General features: G+C 41.2%; 1 protein-coding gene across 9 annotated transcripts in view; it reads right to left on the bottom strand.

Moving 5' to 3' along the window:
* IKZF1 (IKAROS family zinc finger 1) overlaps positions 1-21,629 on the bottom strand; it is a 71,213-nt gene that overhangs the window by 33,484 nt on the left and 16,100 nt on the right. For all 9 annotated transcript variants that reach the window (XM_069778667.1, XM_069778666.1, XM_069778672.1 and 6 more), the window contains exon 3: positions 15,652-15,771. In XM_069778667.1, the coding sequence (XP_069634768.1) occupies positions 15,652-15,771 (120 nt within the window). The remainder of the gene's footprint in view (positions 1-15,651; positions 15,772-21,629) is intronic.

Raw genomic sequence — 21,629 nt, 5'->3', positions numbered from 1 at the left:
GCTGGTGTATATTTTGGGTTTGAGCGACATGATCTGCCTTCTTCTGACTTTACTAGTTCTGGTCTGGTTTTAACTTCAGCGGAGCCCCTCTTGATTTAGTTCAGCATTTCCAAAGACAAAAAACAGTCATGCAGCTGTTCAAGAAACAATGCTATGTCAAGTCAAATGAGTATTTTAAGAGAGAACTTAGCTATGGATGTTCTCCACAGCAAATGGACATAATTTCTCTATTTGATTTTGGATGAGAAATGTCAAACAAAAGAAGCAGAAATGTGATCATTTTCCTGTCAAGCCAGTCATAATGTTACTTACTGTTAAACTAGGACAGCTGGAAACAGATAAGCATTGACCTCTACTGCAATCCTTCCTAGCCATAAGGAAAGGCATGAGTAGTTTGCTTGGTTAAGGAGCAATACCACATGGGGATTTTCATGCTGATGTAAACTTGGAAAGAGAACATTAAATAGCAATAGAAATGGGCAATAATTGGTCCAGGACTATTCTCAGTTTCTCACCAATTATAAATAGTACTTATCTTTTACTAATTCTTTTCCTCACAAACAGTAGCCTTCTGCTTCAGCTTCTAGAGAATTCAAAAACAAACAAAATTTTATGGCCTCAAAGAGGGACAGGGCACTTGATGCAGACTGTGGAAATCTAGGTTTAATTCCTAGCTCGGCCACAGGCTTCCTGTGTGGCCATGGGAAAGGCACTTAATCCATCATGTGCCCTTACTTCCCTATCTGCACATTTTTCAATTCTTTTTTAATGGGGATAAGACTTTTTTTTTTTTTTTTTAAATGGGGAAACTCAAAAGCTATGCTGCCGTCTAGAGTGATTCCTATAGCTGGGTACATGCCTTTCAAGTGTCCTAACACATGAGGCTGGAATCTGGCCATGCACTGGTCACCCTCTTGGCATGTGTCCCACAGAAGGTGACTAGGGACCATGGGGCAGGCAGCAGTTGTAGCTTGAAAGGCTACAACTTAGGTATTTGTAAAAATGCTACCCATTTTCTGTGATGTGTCCTACAGAATTGTACCTAGGTAGCATTATTGCCCAGCCTAATAAACCTCAGTTACACCCCAAAAATACTGGATATCAAGTGCTTGGAACCCTCAGCCAGCTCTCCCTTATCTGGGATTGCTCAAGGCCAAAAAGTAGGCTTTTTCTTCCTCAGACTAATGATGCAGAAGCAGGAAAGGAATGATATTTTTCCTCAGCTGGCCTTTTCCCATGCTACCACTCTGTTCCAAGAGAGATGTAAAAATCCCAAAGGCAACTACCTCAAGAAAAAAAAGCATAAGCTGTTTAAAATATCCAAACCAGTTTTTAATTTCCTGCCACACTGCAGCCAGCACAGCAGAAGTTATCAGTGGTCTGAGAAAGGAAACAAGAGAGGGGCTCAGCCTGTACCTTTTTTGTATGAAATGACTAAATACTGAAAACTGTGTCATCTCCAGTTCAGCTTCATAGCACTTCTCATACATGTTCAGTTATGAGGTGTGAAATCTCACTCCAAAAACAAATTGCTAGAGTATTTTTTTTTTTTTTGTAATGCAGAAGACCTTCAGAAACATCTCAGCAAAAACAAAAGCCTGGACAAGAGCATGTATTTGACCCCCTGAAATTTGGACTTATATCCCAACTCTATCCTCAGCTGCCCACCTTCCCAGGACCAGCCCCACTCACTGCTCTGTCACGCCGGCACCAGGCTGTAATTCCACTCATTGCACTGGCATGACCCGGGACTCCTGCCTGTACAAATCAGGCACAGAGCTGGAAATCATCCCTCCCCTTTTTCCAAAAGTCCAAGCAATACAGCGAATTGCTTCTCTGTACTAAGATCTAGACTAATTAGAAGTCAGGAAATTAATTATTTCCTGACTCCCAAAATGATCTAATCTTTCACTGCCAATATTTATTTTATTCCCTCATGTACCAAATCCTTCATTTATTTATGTTTACCTGGTTTATATTTTTCAATCTCACTTTTCAAGCTAGAGACACACTGTTTAAAACAAAGCTGAGTACTTTGAACTAAATCAATTCCACTGCACCCTGGAAGAACACACAAGACTATTTTGCTGCAGCTATTAGAAACACAAATTTGCTCTCTGGTCTCCAGAATAATATATATGGTTTAGATTCCACAGCACAATTGATTACGTCTCATTGTGCCCTACCTCACACTTACCTCGCCTAGGACTTGTAAGGCTTAATTAATCAATCATGTATATATAGCCTTGATTAGACTGTAGGCTCTTTGGGGCGTGCTGTTGGTGTTTGTGCAGTGCCTAGAGCAACAGAGCTCAGTTCCTTTTCCAGGAACCCTGTGCCACAACACAAATTCATAGATAAAAAGAACAAAACGATTGGAGAGAAATGGCAGTAGAAACACCCGAAGCTTAATTCAATCCCCTTTCCAGTCCAACATAAACAGTAAGAGCTAATACGGACAGAGGACATGCAATTATATGCAACTAGAACAAGATCTGTGCTGTGAAAACTGGCACCAGGCATTCAGAGAGTGATCAAAACTTGGCCTCCCATGAGGGTTGATGATCTGTTCAGACTATCACCGATGGCATTTCCTGCCCTCTCAGCATTTATGGAATATTTGAAAGTGTCTAGCAGGCAAAGTTTCTGTCAAACTTCCTCTCTGCTCCTAGTCGCACGTCCTAGACAGTGTTAAGTGCCTTTTACTTGGAGGAATCCTTCTGTCGCTTTTTAAAGCATCTGCCCAGTTTTTGTTTAAAGCACTTTTCAAATATTGCAAAGGAACAGACATTGCATTGCATTTTTACCAAACACGTAGGATTCTAAGCGTAGAAACACCCAAATGTGTGTCCTAATGTTATTACGCATTAGGAAACCTTCTTCTTTCCCATGAACTACCAAGTTGCAATTCCTTGTTGCTACCAAGCCAGAGAGAGTACATCAGTACTAGTCAATCCAGGATTCATAATGCACCTAAATTTCACACTAACATCCAGACAGTGTGGCTGGACTAAGAGTGAGGCAAATGGAAAGCGTGACAAATCTTCCCCATTAAAGTGCAAAGCAGCTCTACAGAAGTTGCTATTTCTTATTAGCTAAGGTAAACTTTGATATCTGTGCCGTAGCCATCCTGCACTGTGGAGTATAGTGTGACATCAAGAAAGGAAATGAAATCCTGCTAGCTCCACCACCTAGGAACACATACATCCAGAAATATAATTATTTGGGCTATTGGGTTATACAGGCTGAAGCAGGTCACGGCCAGGCAAGTTTGTCAGAGGCTGCAGCAAGTGTGCAGACTTGGCCTTCAGAAAATTAACCTTTACCCAGTAAACTGGTCAGCAACAACAGACAAAAATATGGGACTGGCAAATGATGCTTTGTTCATTTGGAGGAGAGCATCTCAAGGAAAGCTGCTTCTGCCTTGTCCAACACAAAAAGACAAAATCATGCTGGCTGAATATTTCTGAGTACATAAGGCACTCAAATCCCAGTGATCCCCGTATTCTACTGGCAGGCCTTTGGACTCTAGGAAACTGTTAGACATAGATGTAATTGTCACTTGCATCACAGCAGTGCCGAGCTCTCCTTGCCACTGGGACAAATGAAGCATACCTCATCCACAGCTTCAAATTCCTTTACCTCAAAGGCACCATGGAGTCTAAGTGAAGCTGATGCAAGCCACAGGCTCACGCCTTCGGGGTAACCTGCTTTTCAAGTGCTCGTAGAAGAGAACGTTAAAAGTTTCATTTTCTGTTGTCATCTTTTTTATCGAATGAATGTGCAGCGGCTGTTAGTAGTGCAGGACCGTGGCATGCTGCAGCAAACCTTCCCAGCAAGTCTTGTGAAATTTGTTTCTGCTGATGCAAATGTGCTATTTTCTAGAGCTCCCCATTGCTATCTGATGAACTCCCATCCTATGCCTGAATGTGAAAAACACAACCCGCAGCCCAGAATGTGTGGATCGCTGTGTTCTCAGGAAGTATGCAACTAATATAACTATTTGTGCTCTGTCTCACTGAGGGTAAAAAAGAAGGGTGAAAAAAACCACCATTGCACAGCAAACACCAGTACTCACACAGGAAGGCCAGGGACTGCATTCTGCTCAACTAGCCTGGCCTTTGTGAGGGGTTGTATTTTGCATTCATCTGTAGCTCCCTGAGACATGCATAAGGAGATTCCCTGAATATCACCATCACTTTCTGAGATGGGAGAGCAGAAGGGTCCATCACCATCTGTTACAGTGGTTCTTTTAATTGTGCTTTTGTATTCGTTAGCTCAGTTAGCTATTGAAACATCTCTAAGAAAGTTATTGAGTTAAACATGCATCAGCTTTTAGTGGAAAGCTGTATCTCAAATGATACAAGATATTATATCTGCATTTTCCATTAAATTATTTCAATACATCAGCCATCTATCCCTCTGCTGTGAGGACCAGACATACCCCAAAGCTTCACTGTGCAATTCTAAATTTGGCATAGACTGTAAAAGAATCTTCTGGAAAATCAACATATCCACCACTCTCCATTATAGACCCTACCTGAATAACACTGTGAGAAATTAAGTGAATAAAACATCTGAATCCAGGAAGGAACAGCACTTAGGAACTGTGAGAGAGGATCCTGAGAGCCCATGTACCCCTTCACTGCTGAGCCAGCAGTGGCAGGCAGGAGAGCCTCCCCAGGGCATCGCCTCAGGCGAGGAATGCCAGCAGGAAGGATTGAGAGGGTGTGCATGTCTCTCTCTCCTTTCCCCAGCTCCCTCTATTTCATGAACTCCTTAGTTGTCTTTCTAGTACCGTGACCCCATCTGTCTTCACAGCTGCCTCAGCCCGGCAGCCCTACACAGACTGCAAAAGCCACAGCGGGTACAAGTGGGTCTTCCTCAGCTGTTGCCCACTTCCCAAAAGGAATTTACACTTATGTTTCTTATAGGGATACAGACAAATTAGCAGGAACTAACCTTTTCCTCTTTTAGGTTTGAAAAAAAAGTATTTTTATGACATGCATTTACTTTGCAGAGTGTATGTTTGATAGGTCTTTTCTTTCCCTCTTAAGAAGAATGAAAAGCTCAGCTTTCAAGATAAATGCTCTTTTGCATACGTATGCTGTTTTTTAGGTTTTAACACAGACATACATACACACAGAGGAATTTGATTTTGCAGGCAAAATTATATGCAGGCATATAATTTTATGTGTGCTGACAGACATATCTTTGTATGTACATGTGTGTTATGTGTGTGCACTTACACATGTAAAAGAGAGAACATGGAATAAATGGCTCCTGTTGGCTGGAAAATACATTGCCTTTTCAAACTTCAAAGGGAGTATTAAAGAGAAGAAATGAATTACAAAAGGTTTTAGAAAGGAAAAATATTTTTGCATTGTCTCCTTAAAACCAAGGACTAAATGGTGCATTGTATAAATCACTCTCTTTCATAGCACACTGGAAAAAGCTTATTAGCAATGGTTACATTGTACAGTGGACTTACAGACTCATTAATGTGTAATTACAGAATAAACAATATCAGACTTGTCTAGTCTGTTTTGCAAGGAGAAAAAAATTTCCACTTAACACCACAATAAGCCCATGATAGGATACCAATTTTACTAGGATCTACTAGCAATGTGGTGGTAAGATTAAACAAATGTGTCGCTACACCAGAGGTAATGCTTCATTACCATTATTCCTTCCTTGTCTTTTACATGTGTTGGGCTCCAAAGCCACTGAAGTCTTTTGCTAGCACAATTTATAATTTCTCATTTTTTTTCTAATTGCCATTATGTGGACAAATTGTTAGGAAGCAAAACTCCTTCCCAGAAAAGCCTAGTTCCCATTTGACTTCTAGATAAATTGTTGTAGGTCCACACCTGCAGCAGACAAAGTCCCAGCAACCATGCTGGCCATAAGGGCTTCCCCACGTCCCCTCCAATGTCCAGCGACAGGAGGTGCCAGTTACAAAATGGTTTGGATTCTGGGAGGAAAAAGGACGAACCTGACTCAGAAAGGAAGGCACCGTGTCAGTGCGGAAGGGGTGTTCTCACCTTTTCATTCATGGCTTCAGCCTGGGAAAACCAGGAGAGGTGCTCCACTTAGGAGAGACAGAGACATTCACAGCTGGAATTGTGAATACAGCCAGCTGGGGGTCGGGGTAGGGAGGGATCATGGACAATTTGACACTTCCCTCAGCCACATAGGTGTTTCTTTCCCTTTGCAAATCTGGGCACAAAAACCAAGCAGTGGGTTGCAGTCCACCCCACAATAAGGCAAATAAATTTTTTTCATAGTGAATTCTGTATGTGCATGTGTTGTTCTCCCCTGAAAATAAATGCTCATATGGAAAGACATGGAAAGATATCTCCGAAACCCAGCTGCAGCACGAGGGGTGCAGAAACAGCAGTGTTCCCTAGCTGGCAGTCACCATTTCAGTGCTAATGAAACCATCCCGCTTCAACACCAACCATTGCCACCACTTCCGAGCATTGCAACACGTATTCACAGCAGGAAAAAACAGGCTCAATAACTCAGTCTATATAATGCTGAGGTGCACAGTACTGTGAATGAGAAGGGACTGATCTCCCTCCAAAAAAACCCTAAACCATCATTAAAAATCAGAACGCAAAGCTCTTAGCTTAGACAACAAAACAAAACACAAAAACCACTGAAGATTTGGGAAGTTCAAATCCATAGCGGGGATGTTGGCTGATCACAGCTTCTTACAAATACAGGATGCTTTTAAATGATGAAATATGGAGAATGAATATTTCCTCTTCTATTAATTGCAACACAAGCTGAAAGTGTCGCCAACTTTAGTTAAAACCCACCTTTCCATTGCATTAAACATTTCTGTTATGTTACTTAATCAGCAGGGAGGGCAAAATCATGTGCAGATACTCTCTGTTATATGAAGGAATTAGCAATTCCTTTTAAAGCGCTCAATTTTTTTTTTTTTTTTTTTTTCCAAAAGGAGGGGTCAAGGAGCAGGCGAGTTCTTACGTCATTCCATAAAATAATCTAGAAGTTACTAAAAACTCTGGTAAGAGCCACTTCCTCAGAAGTAACATTTCCAGTGTAAAAAAAACTGGCTTATGTGAAAGTTCTCCTTACTCTTCAGTCTCTTCTCTTTTTTTTTTTTTCTCTTTAAACTCTGGTATGTGGCTTGGAAGAGTGGAGGTCAATTCATTCTGTCACATTTCTCCACTTTTGCTGCATTTATTACACTTCTTAAATGAGATAATTTTGGACTATCTTTGGGAGAGGAGAAACAGCAGAAATGGAAGGTGAAAACTGAAGAGCAAAACACAGACCTTAACTTTTCTTTTTGGATAAGCCCTGTTTTGGTTGGAAATTGAGAGTAATTCTGTGTGCTCTGCATTTACTAATTCTCTGCAAACCTTCAATGGTGTTCTTAATCCCATTTTTAGGTATGGATTTTGGCATGCTAGGGTTGAAATCTTATTTACATCAAAGGAGTAGGAGTTACTTCCAAAAATCCCATTTGGTGCCTGTGGTGTTAGTATGGCTGATGGTAGAATAGATTAGATACCTTCCTGGGATCTCTTCTTATGCCTATAACTTAGACACCAAAACGCTTCTGAGAAACATGTCTGTAAAGTGCAATGGCTACAAGAACTAGGCACTATTCCTAACTTAAAAATGTGTAAAAACCAAAGAAAGAGAATCACGCATGAAATAGGTTACTTCACTAGTAATTACGTTCCCTGCATGTGCACCTTTACAACACAGAATTCATTTACTGGGGAGGGAGGGAGCAGCAGAAAGTGTCTCACATTGCAGGCTGCAGGTCTAACCTGCTTTGGGGCAGCTGCTCTGCTGGCTCGCTTGTTCAGGGTGGCAGCTAGATGAGGCAGGACAGAGTTTACAACAAGCTGTCTCTGGACGCCAAAATCCTGCGATGCTGGCTGATCCACCTTCACAAGTTAACAGCTTGTGGTTACACTTCTTCACCATAAATGACACCCTGAGAGTGAGCCTGCATTGGCTGCTAAGGCATACCTACCGACTGCACGTGGGGCAAAGCTTTTTCCGGACAAACCATCTTCTGAGGCTTTAAGAAACCTCATATAGTGAACTCAATGAGAAAGGTTTGGGACAAATCTCTGTCCTGCTGCAATGAGTGGTATTTGCTCCTGGCTTTACACCTCCAAAAAGGAGATGTCTCCATGCCCCACTCTTTACCATAAACGGCTTGTTCCACACTGGGGAAACCTGTGGTGGCACGGCCACCCTGTAAATCCTTCCCTGCAAATCTCTAATGAGGGGATGCAGCCACACTGACACCATGTTTGCACATTTTGCTGTGGGACAGAGCCTGGGGAGGGAGCTCACACCTGAGGGGAGAGCATCACTGCAGGTCCTCTGCAACCAGAAACTATCTCCTCTCAGGGAGGCACCGTAGCGGGAGTTTAAACTACAGAAATGTGAGGAGAGGCTGAACAAAATCAAAACAGCAGCTTGTTCCAAAACAGCACCTCTGTAGAGGCAGGTGGTCCCTACACTGCATCTTGGTCCAGTAGTTTTCACTCAGGGTACACTCCTGAAGAGCGCTCGGGTTGAAAGAGAACTTGCTCAAGGGAAAAGCAAGCCTACAACAAAGAGCAAGCAAGAAATAATACAGAATAGAGGGATGGCTGGTGTTGGGAGGTCCATCCAACCTTCTGATGCAGTCATTCCCTTAAAATAACATGAGGTTTAGCAAACTGCAGTTATAGAGGTCCTCCTAGCTTTAAACATGCTCCCCTTCCAGCCAGAGCCCTGTATTTCTGAGTTGTGCTGCAGCCACGGCTGAGATCCTGCTAGATAATTTTAACTCCCGAGCTAGAATGGGGCTTATCTCTGAGGCACATCTCTTCTGCTTAGATAAAGACAGCTTCCTCTAACTGCAGATTAGATCAGCAGGCTCAGTAGCCGTACCTAAAAGCCACACAGCTAAACACACTGCACCTCTCCAAACAACGTTTGCTGCTCTCTCAATGCTGAAGAAACTTGCACAGCTCCCAGGCTTTCCCTGGCTTTTGCACTGATGTTCCCCTCTGAAAATACAGCAGTACCCAGGAGGCCCTCATGAAATTGGCCACAGCTCCACAAGCTACACAGGTCTGGAGAAACAAGGGGAAAAAAAACATAGCTTCACCCACTGCTACATTATGTCACCTAGTGGCAACAGAAACCAAATTTCTACCAAATAGGCTAGAAGAAAAAAATTCCACGTGAAACTAAATAGAAATCACTGGAAAAGTACAACTCTTTTAGGATCAATTCTGTTCTCAAGGATTTGAATTTATCACACACTCTGGTTGCATCAGAGGAGAAATTTTTACATGCCTGTTTACACAGTGGCTCTGGCCTGGCTTTGCATGAGCTGAGTTAACTGCGCTAATACAGCGCACCCGATGCTGGGACTGCAGCAGCTCCCCTTTCCAGACTGGTTCACCCTGCCTTCGAGAAACTACTTGCAAGTTTGTTTTGAAAATGTTCACCCTCCATTACTTGCAGCAAGCATTTTTAAATTTGATAATGGAATTTGCCTTCAGTAAGAGGGCTGGTTTCCACTGGCCTTGTGAAAATTCATGCACATTTTTCTAAGTAAGTCCTAAGTCATTACATTGAGCAGAGCTTGTCTCTGGCAGTGTGGCTAATTCCTCAGCTTCCCAATGGCCCCATATACCTGGATCTTTGGCACCTCACTCTAGCACACCGTTTCACACTACACACATGCAAAACATATCTTTGAAGGCCGGTATATACCATATATGCCATACATGCCATACAGAATTTATAAGGGCATTCATGAAATTTGTTACATGCATTCTCCCACTAAACCATGCCCATCTGCCTCTATACAAATTCCCAGAAGAGTTTTGCATAGAAAATGAAAATAATCCTGACAAAAATATCGCCTGTGTTTCCCCCTAAAAACAGGTAAGTCATACTGGCAGGGTCTCAGAGCATGCAATACCAGTCCGTACTGGGGACTGGTACTTTGGGACTAGAAATAGGGGCTTCAGACCAAACAAGAGGGGAGATTCCCAACTTCCCTATTTTTAAAGTTCCTAAAATATTTTAGTTACAAGTTTTTCAATTCCTTCAGAAGAGTCCTCAGTTGGACTTTCAAGCCCTGTTTCATTGTGGAGTGTTAAAGACAATTCCTAAAGCTCCCCAAACCAGCCTGAAACAAAGTTTCTCTCTGCTCTCAAAGCCAGTAGGGCTACATTAGGTGAGACAGCAATTTTCAGCAATTATTTACAAAGGCTCATCAGCCTCTACACACTTTCATACCTTTGAGCAGCAGAGATGTCCATCTGAAACCTGAGCAAGTAAAACACATTACACAGCCTTCCAGGTTACTTTCATTCTCTGAACGATTACATGTCCACATGCACACATGCCACACGTGCATTTCATTACTCATGCACAACCCACTGCCTTCATAGCCACTGAACTCCTACAGGAGGAGCACACAAAGATGTTTCGCTCTGGCAGTCTTTTTCCTCAGCCCCTTTCCCTGCCCTACAGAAGTGCTGGGGCAGCAGTGAGCTGGACCTGTCTCAAGCAACAGGACCGATTTTGCAAGCTGGGGTGGGGCACTTCCCCTTTTGGCTTTTCTCTCTTCTCCCCTCCATCTGCAGCCTTTCCACACTTTTACTCTGCCTCCACCCAGCTATGTGTGAGTTGCAGCAGATTTATGTAATAGCAAGCTGTTGTGGTTGGCCTGGTGGCCCCTCAGCAATGCTTTCAGTCTGTGCTCTCAAATGGTTGAGCTCCTTTTAAGGAAATAAAGCACTGAAGCAGCTCAGAGTGAGAACACTTGCCTGGACCAGTAACTAGCTACTTATGCAGGTTACCACCTCTGAATGCCCATGGCCAGGACGGAAGAACCCAGGATGCGAAGACAATGCCGGGTTCGCAGTGATGCCAGGCACTGCAGCTCTGCAGCTACGTAGGCTTCTGCTTCAGCAACTGGGTTGTGGGAGGGAGGTAACATCAGTCACTTGACATTTCCCATTGGAGGAGAAAAATGTCAAAAAGCTCTTTCCTTTTAATGCCTCTTCCCATACTAGTGTCCATTATTTTAAACAAAAGGAGAGTTTCTAACTTCATATAAATCTCATCTGTCTTCTATTGATGTCTAGGATCACCTTGACTTGTTACTTTGGGCATCTTCTGTCAGTTGTCCAACAGTTTCAACCCAATTTTGTGAGATGAGTTCTCCCCAACTCTTCCTCTCAGAAAGAAGAATATCTGTACACACTATATATTCCAGGTCCAGACTGTAACCTGTGACTATGATGGTGATCACTTTTTTCAGTGAGAAACCTTGACTTCTGTGTTGGAAGTCTAAACGGTCATCTTCAGCATCAGACAGCTGCCTCTGCAGAAATGGTGAGCCCACAGCCTCTTTCTGAGGTCAGTAACACTGAGAAGGCTTTTGGTTTTTCACCCATCAATGGCCAGCTACAGTATGGGAAGTTATGGCTAAAGGAAGGTACTGCCTTTCTAAGGAAATGCTACCACTGCAGCAAATGGCTTTTTCCGCATGAAGCAGGGTCCGACCTACAGCTCACTGAATCATTAGCTTCCCACACATGGCTTGAATTAGGATACAGTCCCAGGGCAGAAACAGCCCTAAATTGCAACTGTCTACCACATACAGGATGTTCAGTACTGATTATCCACAAAAGGTGCACCCAACATTTAACCTGAAACTTGAATGGAGACAGTAAGAATCAGCAGAAGATATTTCAAATCAGCTCCTATGTCATAGGTTAGCATGGGAAATAGGGCTGCCCATCCAAAATAGGCTGCAAAGCACTAATTCTTAATGGAATGGAATTTCAGTGGGATGTGTATTTCTAAATAACTTAGATCGAGAGTTCAAAAGGATATTTAGGAGAGATGGTAAAACAGAATCTCTAGTGCCTTAAAGAGCTGTGAAAATCTAGCTCTTTGCTTGTCTGAAAGCATTCCCTGTGTTCTCTAGAAAAACTAAATGTAGAGCTGGTGGGTGAGCAGAGTAAAAAAATAAAATAATAAAAAAGTTATAGGTGCCAGATCAGCCTGAGAAGGAAATTCGGGGTGGAGAAGAGGACAAGGAAGGAAGAAGATCTACTGGACAGAGCAGCAGAAATGAAGTTTGCAGGAGGAAGCTGCTCAACACATAGTGACATTCTGGGAGTTACAACATTAAAAACATAGCAAGCTCATCAAGGAAATTAAGAGACAGCAGTGACCAGAACATGTCTTTTAATGTGTTTCTGCTTTGCTGTGCTCCTTGGGGTTATTACTAGAAAATGTTGATGACTTTACTTCCACAAATGACCTTTTCACACCAGCTTATCATTTTTCCATTGGTCAGAAGCAACTCATGTCTTGGGTGCCTCTGTCTGGGGACACAAGTTAAAGCATACATTTCATGAACCCGGACACCTCCCATATGAAATTTGCACCCTCTCTAGATATTTTAAGTGAGACACTCAAAATCTGAAGGCACTCAATAATATCCAACAAGTGAATTGAGTACTTCTGAAGTCTACTACACCTTCGTTCTCAGAGCAGGAGAGATGTTCCAAAAAGTTCTCTCTATCAGGCCTACAGCACCATGTACAAGTCTCATTCTAGGGTTGGAAGAAACGAGAAAGGAGATTTTTGGAAACACACAGAGGAGCTAGAGCCTATCTTTCTTTTCTAAAAATAGCTTATTTCCCCTAATCTTTGACCTTTAAAATGCTAAATTGATGAAAAAGGTAATTAAACTTTTGACTCCAGGGTTAAAGGTTTTGTGAAGTGTTACTACAAATCTGAGTAAGCAAACGGTCATTTGAACATTTCTATCTCGCAGGCTGATTAAAATTAACAACAGATTTCTCACCTAATTTTAGTAAGATGAGGTAAATACTTACTCTTTTCATTTAACAAACCTGCAATTTCCATTGTTACCTCTATAACACTACATGTACAAAAAAGTCCTCCAGAGCTCAGTGGCCCTCCTCCATAAATGTTTCACTCAAATTACCCTTCCTCAGTGCATGCCGTATGGACAGCTGATCTCTCAGGGTGTTACAGATTAAGTGGAATGCACTGTAAAGCATATGTTGAAATACAGCAAAGTGCATAGGGGATTCCCTTTTGGTGAAGGAAGCAGATGGGACATTAGGAAAGTCATATAGAGAAAAATTGTTGCCTGGTCATGTCTGCTCATGTGCATCGCCTGTCAGTTATCACAGGCCACAGTCTATCTCCCAGCCATGAGATATATATAATATCAGTGGGTCTTTACATACTGTCCCACCTATCTATCGTTCTTCAAACTACTTTTTCAGATCATCCTTTTCTACCTAAGTTTCATGATAAATAGAGGTGAGAAACAGATCTTAGGACTTAGAGATGACAGCGTTGCGCTGAACACCAAGCCTGTCTACGCTGCCATGCCACTGCCTACATAGAAAGACAGTCCCCTTCATCCCTAATATATCTATGGGATCATATAGGCCAAACACCACTCCTAAGGCATTGGTTTATCCCTAACAGGCTTTCTTTTGACAATGATCCAGAATGTGCATAGCAATCATATGGCTCCTGATATGTTTGGGGCATGTGTTTAGACCCTTTTTGTAAAAAAGGACAATCAATTTTTTCAGTGTACTGTTTACAAAAAGTTAGTTTAGGGCTAGAAAAAGCAGCAGTAGAAGAGGTAAAAGTGTATGCAGCTTTACAGAAAAGACAAACATTGCAAGCACTGGAGTTGATACCTACAGTTAAGATCATCCATAAAACAGAGTATTGTGAATTGTCTTTGTTTCTGTTGATTATGGTAAATGTCTCGCTACAAGATGTGACCCTTCAAAACCAAAGAGCTATGGGTAGAGAAAGTGGCAGTGGAAAAAATGTTGAAGTCGGGACATAGATAATCTAATTTATTGCTGAGTGCACGAAGTAAAAATAATGAGAACAACAGATGGAACTTACCATATTTAGGACACCAAAGATAACATTTTCTCCTTCTTTTATTACAGTAACTTCTAATAAGTGTTTATATTGATATATAATTGAACTGTTGGGAGAATCATTATATCACCAGGAAATAAAAATTTGATCTTTGCTGGTTCTGTATGATATCTGTGAGGTGAAGTAAATTCAATGCAATCAAAAATCCTGTTTGTTTGTTTGGATTTGAACGAGGGATTTTTTTTTTTAAATTATTATTATTATTTTAAATCAAGCCTTAATTATATTGTAGGGTTTAGTTATTGTGGAAGAAAGGAGGCTTAACTCATTTTACTGAGTTGATATACAATCAGTAAAAGCAAGATTTTGTCCAAAGAGCTTTGGACTGAGAAACAAAGCACTAGAAAAGCAGTCAGATTATTAAAAAGCATTTTTTAAAATTAATTTGTTCAGAAGGTATGTCAATATGCCTGTAGGAGCTGAACTTTATGCTCACACTTTTGGTTAGAGAGGATCAAATGGTAAATAAAATGAAGATGCATAACACGCTGCATTCTCTACTAGCTAGTGCTGGAGTTTGGGAGTAGGGTCTATTTCTAATGCTGACACCATTCTGCTGTATTACCTTGACTTGGTTATTTTACCTTCTGTGCCTCCCTTTCCACCTACCATTCTTTATTGGACTTCCTTAGACAATAAACATTTAAAGGCACTTGAAATCTTTCTGTAAACAGTCTTCCACCCTGACCCTCATTCTTACAATAGGAATGTAAAAATGATGAGTAATACTTTTATTTGTGGATAAACAAACATATTTTGATAGTCACTCCTCTCTTGAAATATTTTTATCATATAGGGCCTTGATCACAGCATTCTGGGAGTCATTGTGCTTTTTTTTTTTTCCTACTAGTCAACAAGCATCATGCTCAAGTAATATCATCTAGTCTTTTTTAGTGGACTACATGTAAGTTGATGCATGCAGTAGTCAGCAGTATTGCTAGTTCTTGGTGTGGAATCTGGGATCCCTAAGAAGAATCAGCATTTTGCAAAATCATCTCTGGACAATAATTTATTGTAATCCAACAGACTTTATCAATTGTGGGCTTTTACCTAGAAGAACAAAATTCAAGTGTTTTCTAAAGTTCTCCCAGTTAAAAAAATCAAGGGTAAATGGAGATCAGATATTGGAATCTGAAACATATGAATACTATGTGTGTTCTAATATGGCATTTCTGGAGAAATCTGAATAGCAGATAACATTTAAGATAGCATTCAAATTAATAATAAAAATAATAACAAAAATACCTGAGAGTTTACTGAATTTTTATCAAATCTGAGTTCAGATAATTTTGACCTGGAACCACATATTTAATTCTATTTCCTATGCAGAATGAAAACCATCTTTCCTGGGGAGAATTCCATGCAATCAGTCATGCTTTAGAAATAAGATAAATAGCAGGATCTTTATAAGTTCTCTGTGGGTGAAAAGGCTTGCTGTCTTTCAAAATGCCTTTCCTAAAGAGAAGGTTGCACAAAAAACACTAAGCACCTGAGTAATCCTGTGCTGAACAAGATGAAAAGGCACAGGACCTGCTTGTATATCAGCTTACTATATAGTACTTTAACATTATTGGCATATTATACTAGGTGCTAATAATTCTTATCAGAGTGGACTAGTCATCTTACCCAAGACTCTCTCATTCTTAGCACTCTGTTGTCCTCCACTACTAGTTGAAAGGTCCTCTGGTACAGGCATAGGTTCATCTGCATCATCGGGGACATCACTAATTGGAGAACTTTCCTTTCCTAGTAGTGAAGAAAGTAGCATCAGTTAGTCATCAGAGTAGCCTCATTTTCAAATAATACCATAAGTGGAACCACAAACCAAATAAAACTTAACAAAAAACCTAAACATTACTAAAAGCATGACATTCTTAGGACCAAAACCCACTATCCTGCAGAGAAAGCTTTTGAATACAGGGGGATTATGTTTGTGAGAAGAATGAATGGCCAAAGTCTTTTCCATATGTACTGAAGTCTGGATACACAGTTACCAGTCTTGCCATTTTGGATATTTGTAACACACATAGATATTTTTCAGCTGCTATGCTCAGAAGATTCAGTTGAGCCAATGTAGACTGGCAGATTACAAAGGTTATCAAATGGTCCTCTTTTGTAAAAACTCTTCTTTCTTCCACAAATGCTCCTTGCGAGCACATCTGGATTTGCTTCAATGACATAGTGAGGTCCAATCCACAAGTATTCTGGGGCTCTAACAGAACTACCCTAAAATAAAATTTTATCTCCAGCTAAAAATTCAACTAAATCTTCAGCAAGCTTCATTAATACCCACAGATCAAGCTTTGGCTGGTCCTTGTGCCTACAAGTAATTAAGTGCCTGTAGCTCCTGGGACTTCCTAAAATGGGTACAATTAGCAGAGGTCAGTCAAAACATGACTTCAAGGGTTTTATGGTCTCTTATTTGTAAAGAGGAAACAAACCCCAGTGCCTTGTGTACACAAAGTTTTGCAGAAGAAAACAGTCTGATGCTTTAGCGTGTTATAAATATTACGGACCCGTTTTAGTGCCAAATGTAATACAATAAGGAAAATAACTCTCTTGCTAAGTATTGCACTCCCAGAAATGGTGAGGTTTCTTGGTTTAGCTCTCAGTCACAGCACACATGTCCTGCCCTCAGTATTATCTGGGTCTTGCAGAGCTTCTTTTGAAATGACTTCACACATGTGCTGGTTTTGGCTGGGATAGAGTTAGTAGCTAGTATGAGGCTATGTTTTGGATTTGTGCTGGAAACAGGGTTGATAATACAGGAATGTTTCGGTTACTGCTGAGCAGTGCTTACCCAGAGCCAAGGGCTTCTCTGCTTCTCCCCCCACCCCACCAGCGAGCAGGCTGGGGGGGCACAAGGAGTTGGGAGGGGACACAGCCGGGACAGCTGACCCCAACTGACCCAAGGGATATCCCAGACCATAGGACGTCATGATCAGCAAACAAAAGCTGGGGGAAGAAGAAGGAAGGGGGGGGACGTTCGGAGTGATGGCATTTGTCTTCCCAAGTCACCGTTAGGTGTGATGGAGCCCTGCTTTCCTGGAGATGGCTGAACACCTGCCTACCCATGGGAAGTGGGGAATGGATTCCTTAATTTGCTTTGCTTGTGTGTGTGGCTTCTGCTTTACCTATTAAACTGTCTTTAACTCAGCCCAGGAGTTTTCTCACTTTTACTCTTCTGATTTTCTCCCCCAACCCACTGAGAGGGAGTGCGTGAGCGGTTGTGTGGTACTTAGTTGCTGGCTGGGGTTAAACCACGACAACACATCTGTAAAAAAAGCATGCCTTGGAAACAACTACCAAAAGAATTATCTAAGTGATTAGTTTCATCAACTCTTACTAAAAGGCTGGTCTTTGCATTAATAGGAAAGAATGCAATAGGCCCAGAGCAGGATCTGACCTCAGTAATGTTCACATAAGACCTTTGTCTCCAAAATGGAGATGTTACCAATTTACACTGATGCAATCCATTAGACATCCTGTGGCAATCAGCACATCAGCAAGGGCAGTAATTTCATGGCACAAAGTCCTAGCAATGTAGTGGTTTTTTTCTAATGAGAATTCCCTCATTAACACACAAACATTAATTATTTCTGAAATCACTTATCAGAAAAGGAAAAATTAAAACAAATACAGCTTACTTAAGTGACAACAGTCTGGCGATGCCAGTTATGGATTTGACCTGAAAGAAGAAAATGGTTTCCTCCCAACCTCCTGGGTGGAGCAAAGCATCGTGCTTTCCAAACTGTACTGATCATGATAGGGGAGGAAATGACAGGTAGGTTTAAGTCATCTTCCAAATTAGCTGGTTTGGGTTGTTTGCACAAATCTAGATTTAAATGAATGAAATGAGTGGGTGACTGCATTTCTTAGTGATGCATCTATCTGACTATGGAATAATCTCTGAGCAGGAGTGGTGGGAGCGGCATCAGGTGAACCATCTAAAACTGCATCCAGAGAACTCATGGGTAATGAAGGAACAGTCCTGCACTGGCAGAGGGACCGACTAGATGATTTCATAAGGTCCCCCCCATCTCCAGCTTAAATGGGCAAAATCACACCCACTGGATGCCAGTGCAAGAGCAAAGGTGTATTGCGTACATGGAAAAGAAGGACTATGAATTTTACAGCAGAGGAAAGTAAAAGCAGGAAGCAAGTTCATTAAAACAGTTTTTGCCATTCACTGTTTAGCTCCTTATTTAGTTTTTCCTGTAGCTTTCTGCACTGTATTTATGGGATGTAAAGAACTTAAAGAACTGCCAGCAACTTTCCAATGCAAGTCCCATCTTCCCAAGCTGAGGTATCTCTTACAGATAGGATGCATGGGTGAGGAGAAACAGATAAAATATTTCAGCTTTTTCAACACTTCCCCCTCCAACAAAACAAAAACAAAACCAAAAAACCCAGAAGTTTAATCAGAGGGCAAGAGGCGGTATGGTCAGAAACAGCTCTCTTGACGCTACGTGTAAGATAAAGAAATTTATTAAAAAGTAGTAGTAATCAAAAGCCACCTGCACCTTCCAAGGTTCAAATTGTGCTTCCAGTCACAACAAGGGAAGTTGATGCTCTGACTTAGTCTAGATTCAGAAGAACACTTACCCTAAAAACCTGAAGACTTTTTTGGCTACAAACCAGTATAAACACAGACCTATGAGATAACAGCAAGCAAAATTAAAACTTTCTTAGTATGTAATTAGGCATCCTACAATAAGCAGGTTAAGTAGGATGCTTTGAAGATAAGGCAAAGCAGACTTTTGGAATAGAAACCTGTTAGTAGATCAGTACTTTCACAGTTTATGGTGAACTGTTTTGTCACTAAACAGATATCAACCTTTTAATTGTTAAATTAATAGCCATTTGTCCTAGTGGCATGAATCAGACTAGCCTCATGGACTTGGTGGGGCAGAAGCCGGAGATCTGGTACGCTTCCCTCTTTGCAGGAGACTGCAGTTAATAAAACTTAGCAAACTTGGCTTTAATGACTCATTTCATATCATTTGATTTCCTCCCGTTACACATGATCAAGAAATCCCTGCATGCAAAAAGGCAGGATAAAAACAGTGGATTTAAAATAGATACATTTGTTGAGCTCTGTGTCTTAGATTCTAGAGCATATTTGTATTTCATGCCTTAACTACATCTAAATTGTTACACGATGGTAAGTTCACTACTGCATGGTAATCTTACAGATATGCAATCTCACTAACATCCTTTTGCCAATGAATTTAGAAATGGAAAGTGAGTGGGGGAAAGGAGGGAACAGTTTCTCATTTAATTTCTAACAGGTTTGTCCAGAACAGTAACTGGTCAAAGGGATGGACCTAAAAAAACCACACCTAGCGGCAAATACTAGGGTAAATTATTAAAATGTCACATAACAGAGCAAAGTACCATAGATTTATTCCATTCCCATTTTATATTTTTGCTCAAAAATAAGAACTGAAGCATAAACAATCCTATCTAATCTTGGGGCGGGGGGGTGTCTTTTTTTTAATTTTTATTTTTATAAAGAGCCACCTGACATATCAAATGAAATAGGCAAGGAAGCTGTAGAATTGAAGTTCTGTTTCTGGCACTGCCACTGACTCATGGTGCCCTTGGTTAAGTCATAAATGGAGATCACTTCAACTGCAGGCTGTATCATACATTCCCGCAATTCATCCTGAAGCTCTGAAAGACAGTCTCAGATTCCTAACACTGCCATTTCTGTATGAAAATTGTCAGAGAAGTGCCTAACCTATCAATGGTGCCTGGTAAGGCCCTCAACTTCTCTTTACTTGAGTTTACTCATCTCTGCCCTAGCAATATAGCTAAAGACATGAGGAAAGAGAGGAAGGGAACAAAGTGCCCAGCCCAGTAAGGTTTTATGTATCCTTTATTCCTACCAAAGTCTGTAGCCTGGTGTTTCTTTAACACCTCCATTCAGTTCTGAGAGCAATTCAGTTCATGCCAGGATGGTGCTGCTGGAGCTGCGACTGTTAAAAAGAATGCCAGAGCAGGATTTCTTACAGAAGTCTCATTCTTTGTCCTTTCACAAACTAATGTTGAATGTATTTAATACCTGAGGGTTGTTTCCTATGAAAACACTAGAATCACTGGAGAAGTCATGCAAGAAAAGCAACATAAACATTTTTCTGGATGGGAGTCACAATCCAATTCATTTCCCCTTTTCACTAGTAGAACCTCAAACATCCAGTGATGAGAGGAGAGTTACTCTGGAATGGGAGCTCTCAGGTGGGAGATACCAGCCCAGGATATGCTCATTTCCACCTTCCTAGGACCTAGCAGGAACATCAAATACAAAACTCTTCTTCCTGCTTTTGCAGAGCACGGCACAGCCTGGTTGGTGCTAGGAGATCTTTTTATGTTAGATGTGGAAACATTGGTACTGTTTTTTCACCTTCCTTAACTGTTAGGCCCTAGAACTGAGAAAGAAAAAAAAAGCAAAAACGCAGGAAAAATACTGCTTGTTAAGTGAGATATTATCTGTGTTTTCTGACTCTCTTGTACGGATGCCGGATACTGTTTGGTTAAATGTATGTCAGCTCTCTCCTCATTTCAGAACTGCAACTGCTTGCTTCATGAAATATCACTTTCAGGAGAAAAATAAAAATTGTGAACTTTGCGCTAGTCACACAGTATTTCAGTTCCTCTAGGAGCCAGCCATGCCTGGATTCCCAGAAGTGGGAATACCTGCGTGCATGCAGGGTTTGGCTCGCTCATGCTAGTTTTGTACTGTTTTGGCCCAGCTCGCCCCTGCCACACCTGAGTCAGCTACAGCTGCATAAAGCTCATGGCTGCAAAACACTGCCTTTGAGCTGAGAAGACTGTTTCTAGAGACCTATTTTATTTCTGGGTTAAAAAACAAAACAAAACCAAACTCAAAGACCCCCCCCAAACCAATTTTATTTTAAATTTATTTTTCTTTTAAAACACAACCAAGTGTGCTAGTGAAACAAGTCACCTAATTCCATAGGCTCAGAGAATAAGCTACACTTGACAAGCATTACTCACAGAGCAGGAGAAATAAATAAAAGTGTTTTTCAGCTGACAAGACAATCTCACACACCTGAAACTCTGCAATTGTCTAACTGGTTCCCAACACATTGTAGAGTTCCCTCATCATGCAGGGAAGCACCCTAGAAGCGTGTAGACCCCAAGAGGAGGAGAAGGGCGGGGGGAACTCCTTTCTGGATTCACCAGCCTATGAGAAAGAAGTAGGTTACATCCCTGTACCTTCAGATTGTCTTACTTTTGAGGTCTGGTAAGAGTTTATGAAGAGCCAATATCTGTAGAACCTAATCTGACAAACTCCTATTTCCAGAAGACTGAGTTCACGCACAGCTCAGATCATAAATGAAAGTAAATTAGCAAGTTTTTTCTTTGGCCAGTTGTTCACAAATCCAGCTAACAACCCAACACAACTCACACCCTCTGTTCACAGAAAGTACCAGATGCTCAGTGACAGGAACAGCAGGAAGAGTTCAAAGCAGGTTGTTTTTTTTTCTGTAACCTGTTTATGTAGGTTTAGCTCTTATCAGAGGTAAAATTCCTCTTACACTGTTGTGTTTTGGTTTGTGTTTTTTTTTTTAGGAGAG

Source organism: Haliaeetus albicilla, chromosome 3 (assembly GCF_947461875.1).
Source record: "Haliaeetus albicilla chromosome 3, bHalAlb1.1, whole genome shotgun sequence".
Classification (NCBI taxonomy): domain Eukaryota; kingdom Metazoa; phylum Chordata; class Aves; order Accipitriformes; family Accipitridae; genus Haliaeetus; species Haliaeetus albicilla.
This window is presented reverse-complemented; position numbering and strand designations above follow the sequence as displayed.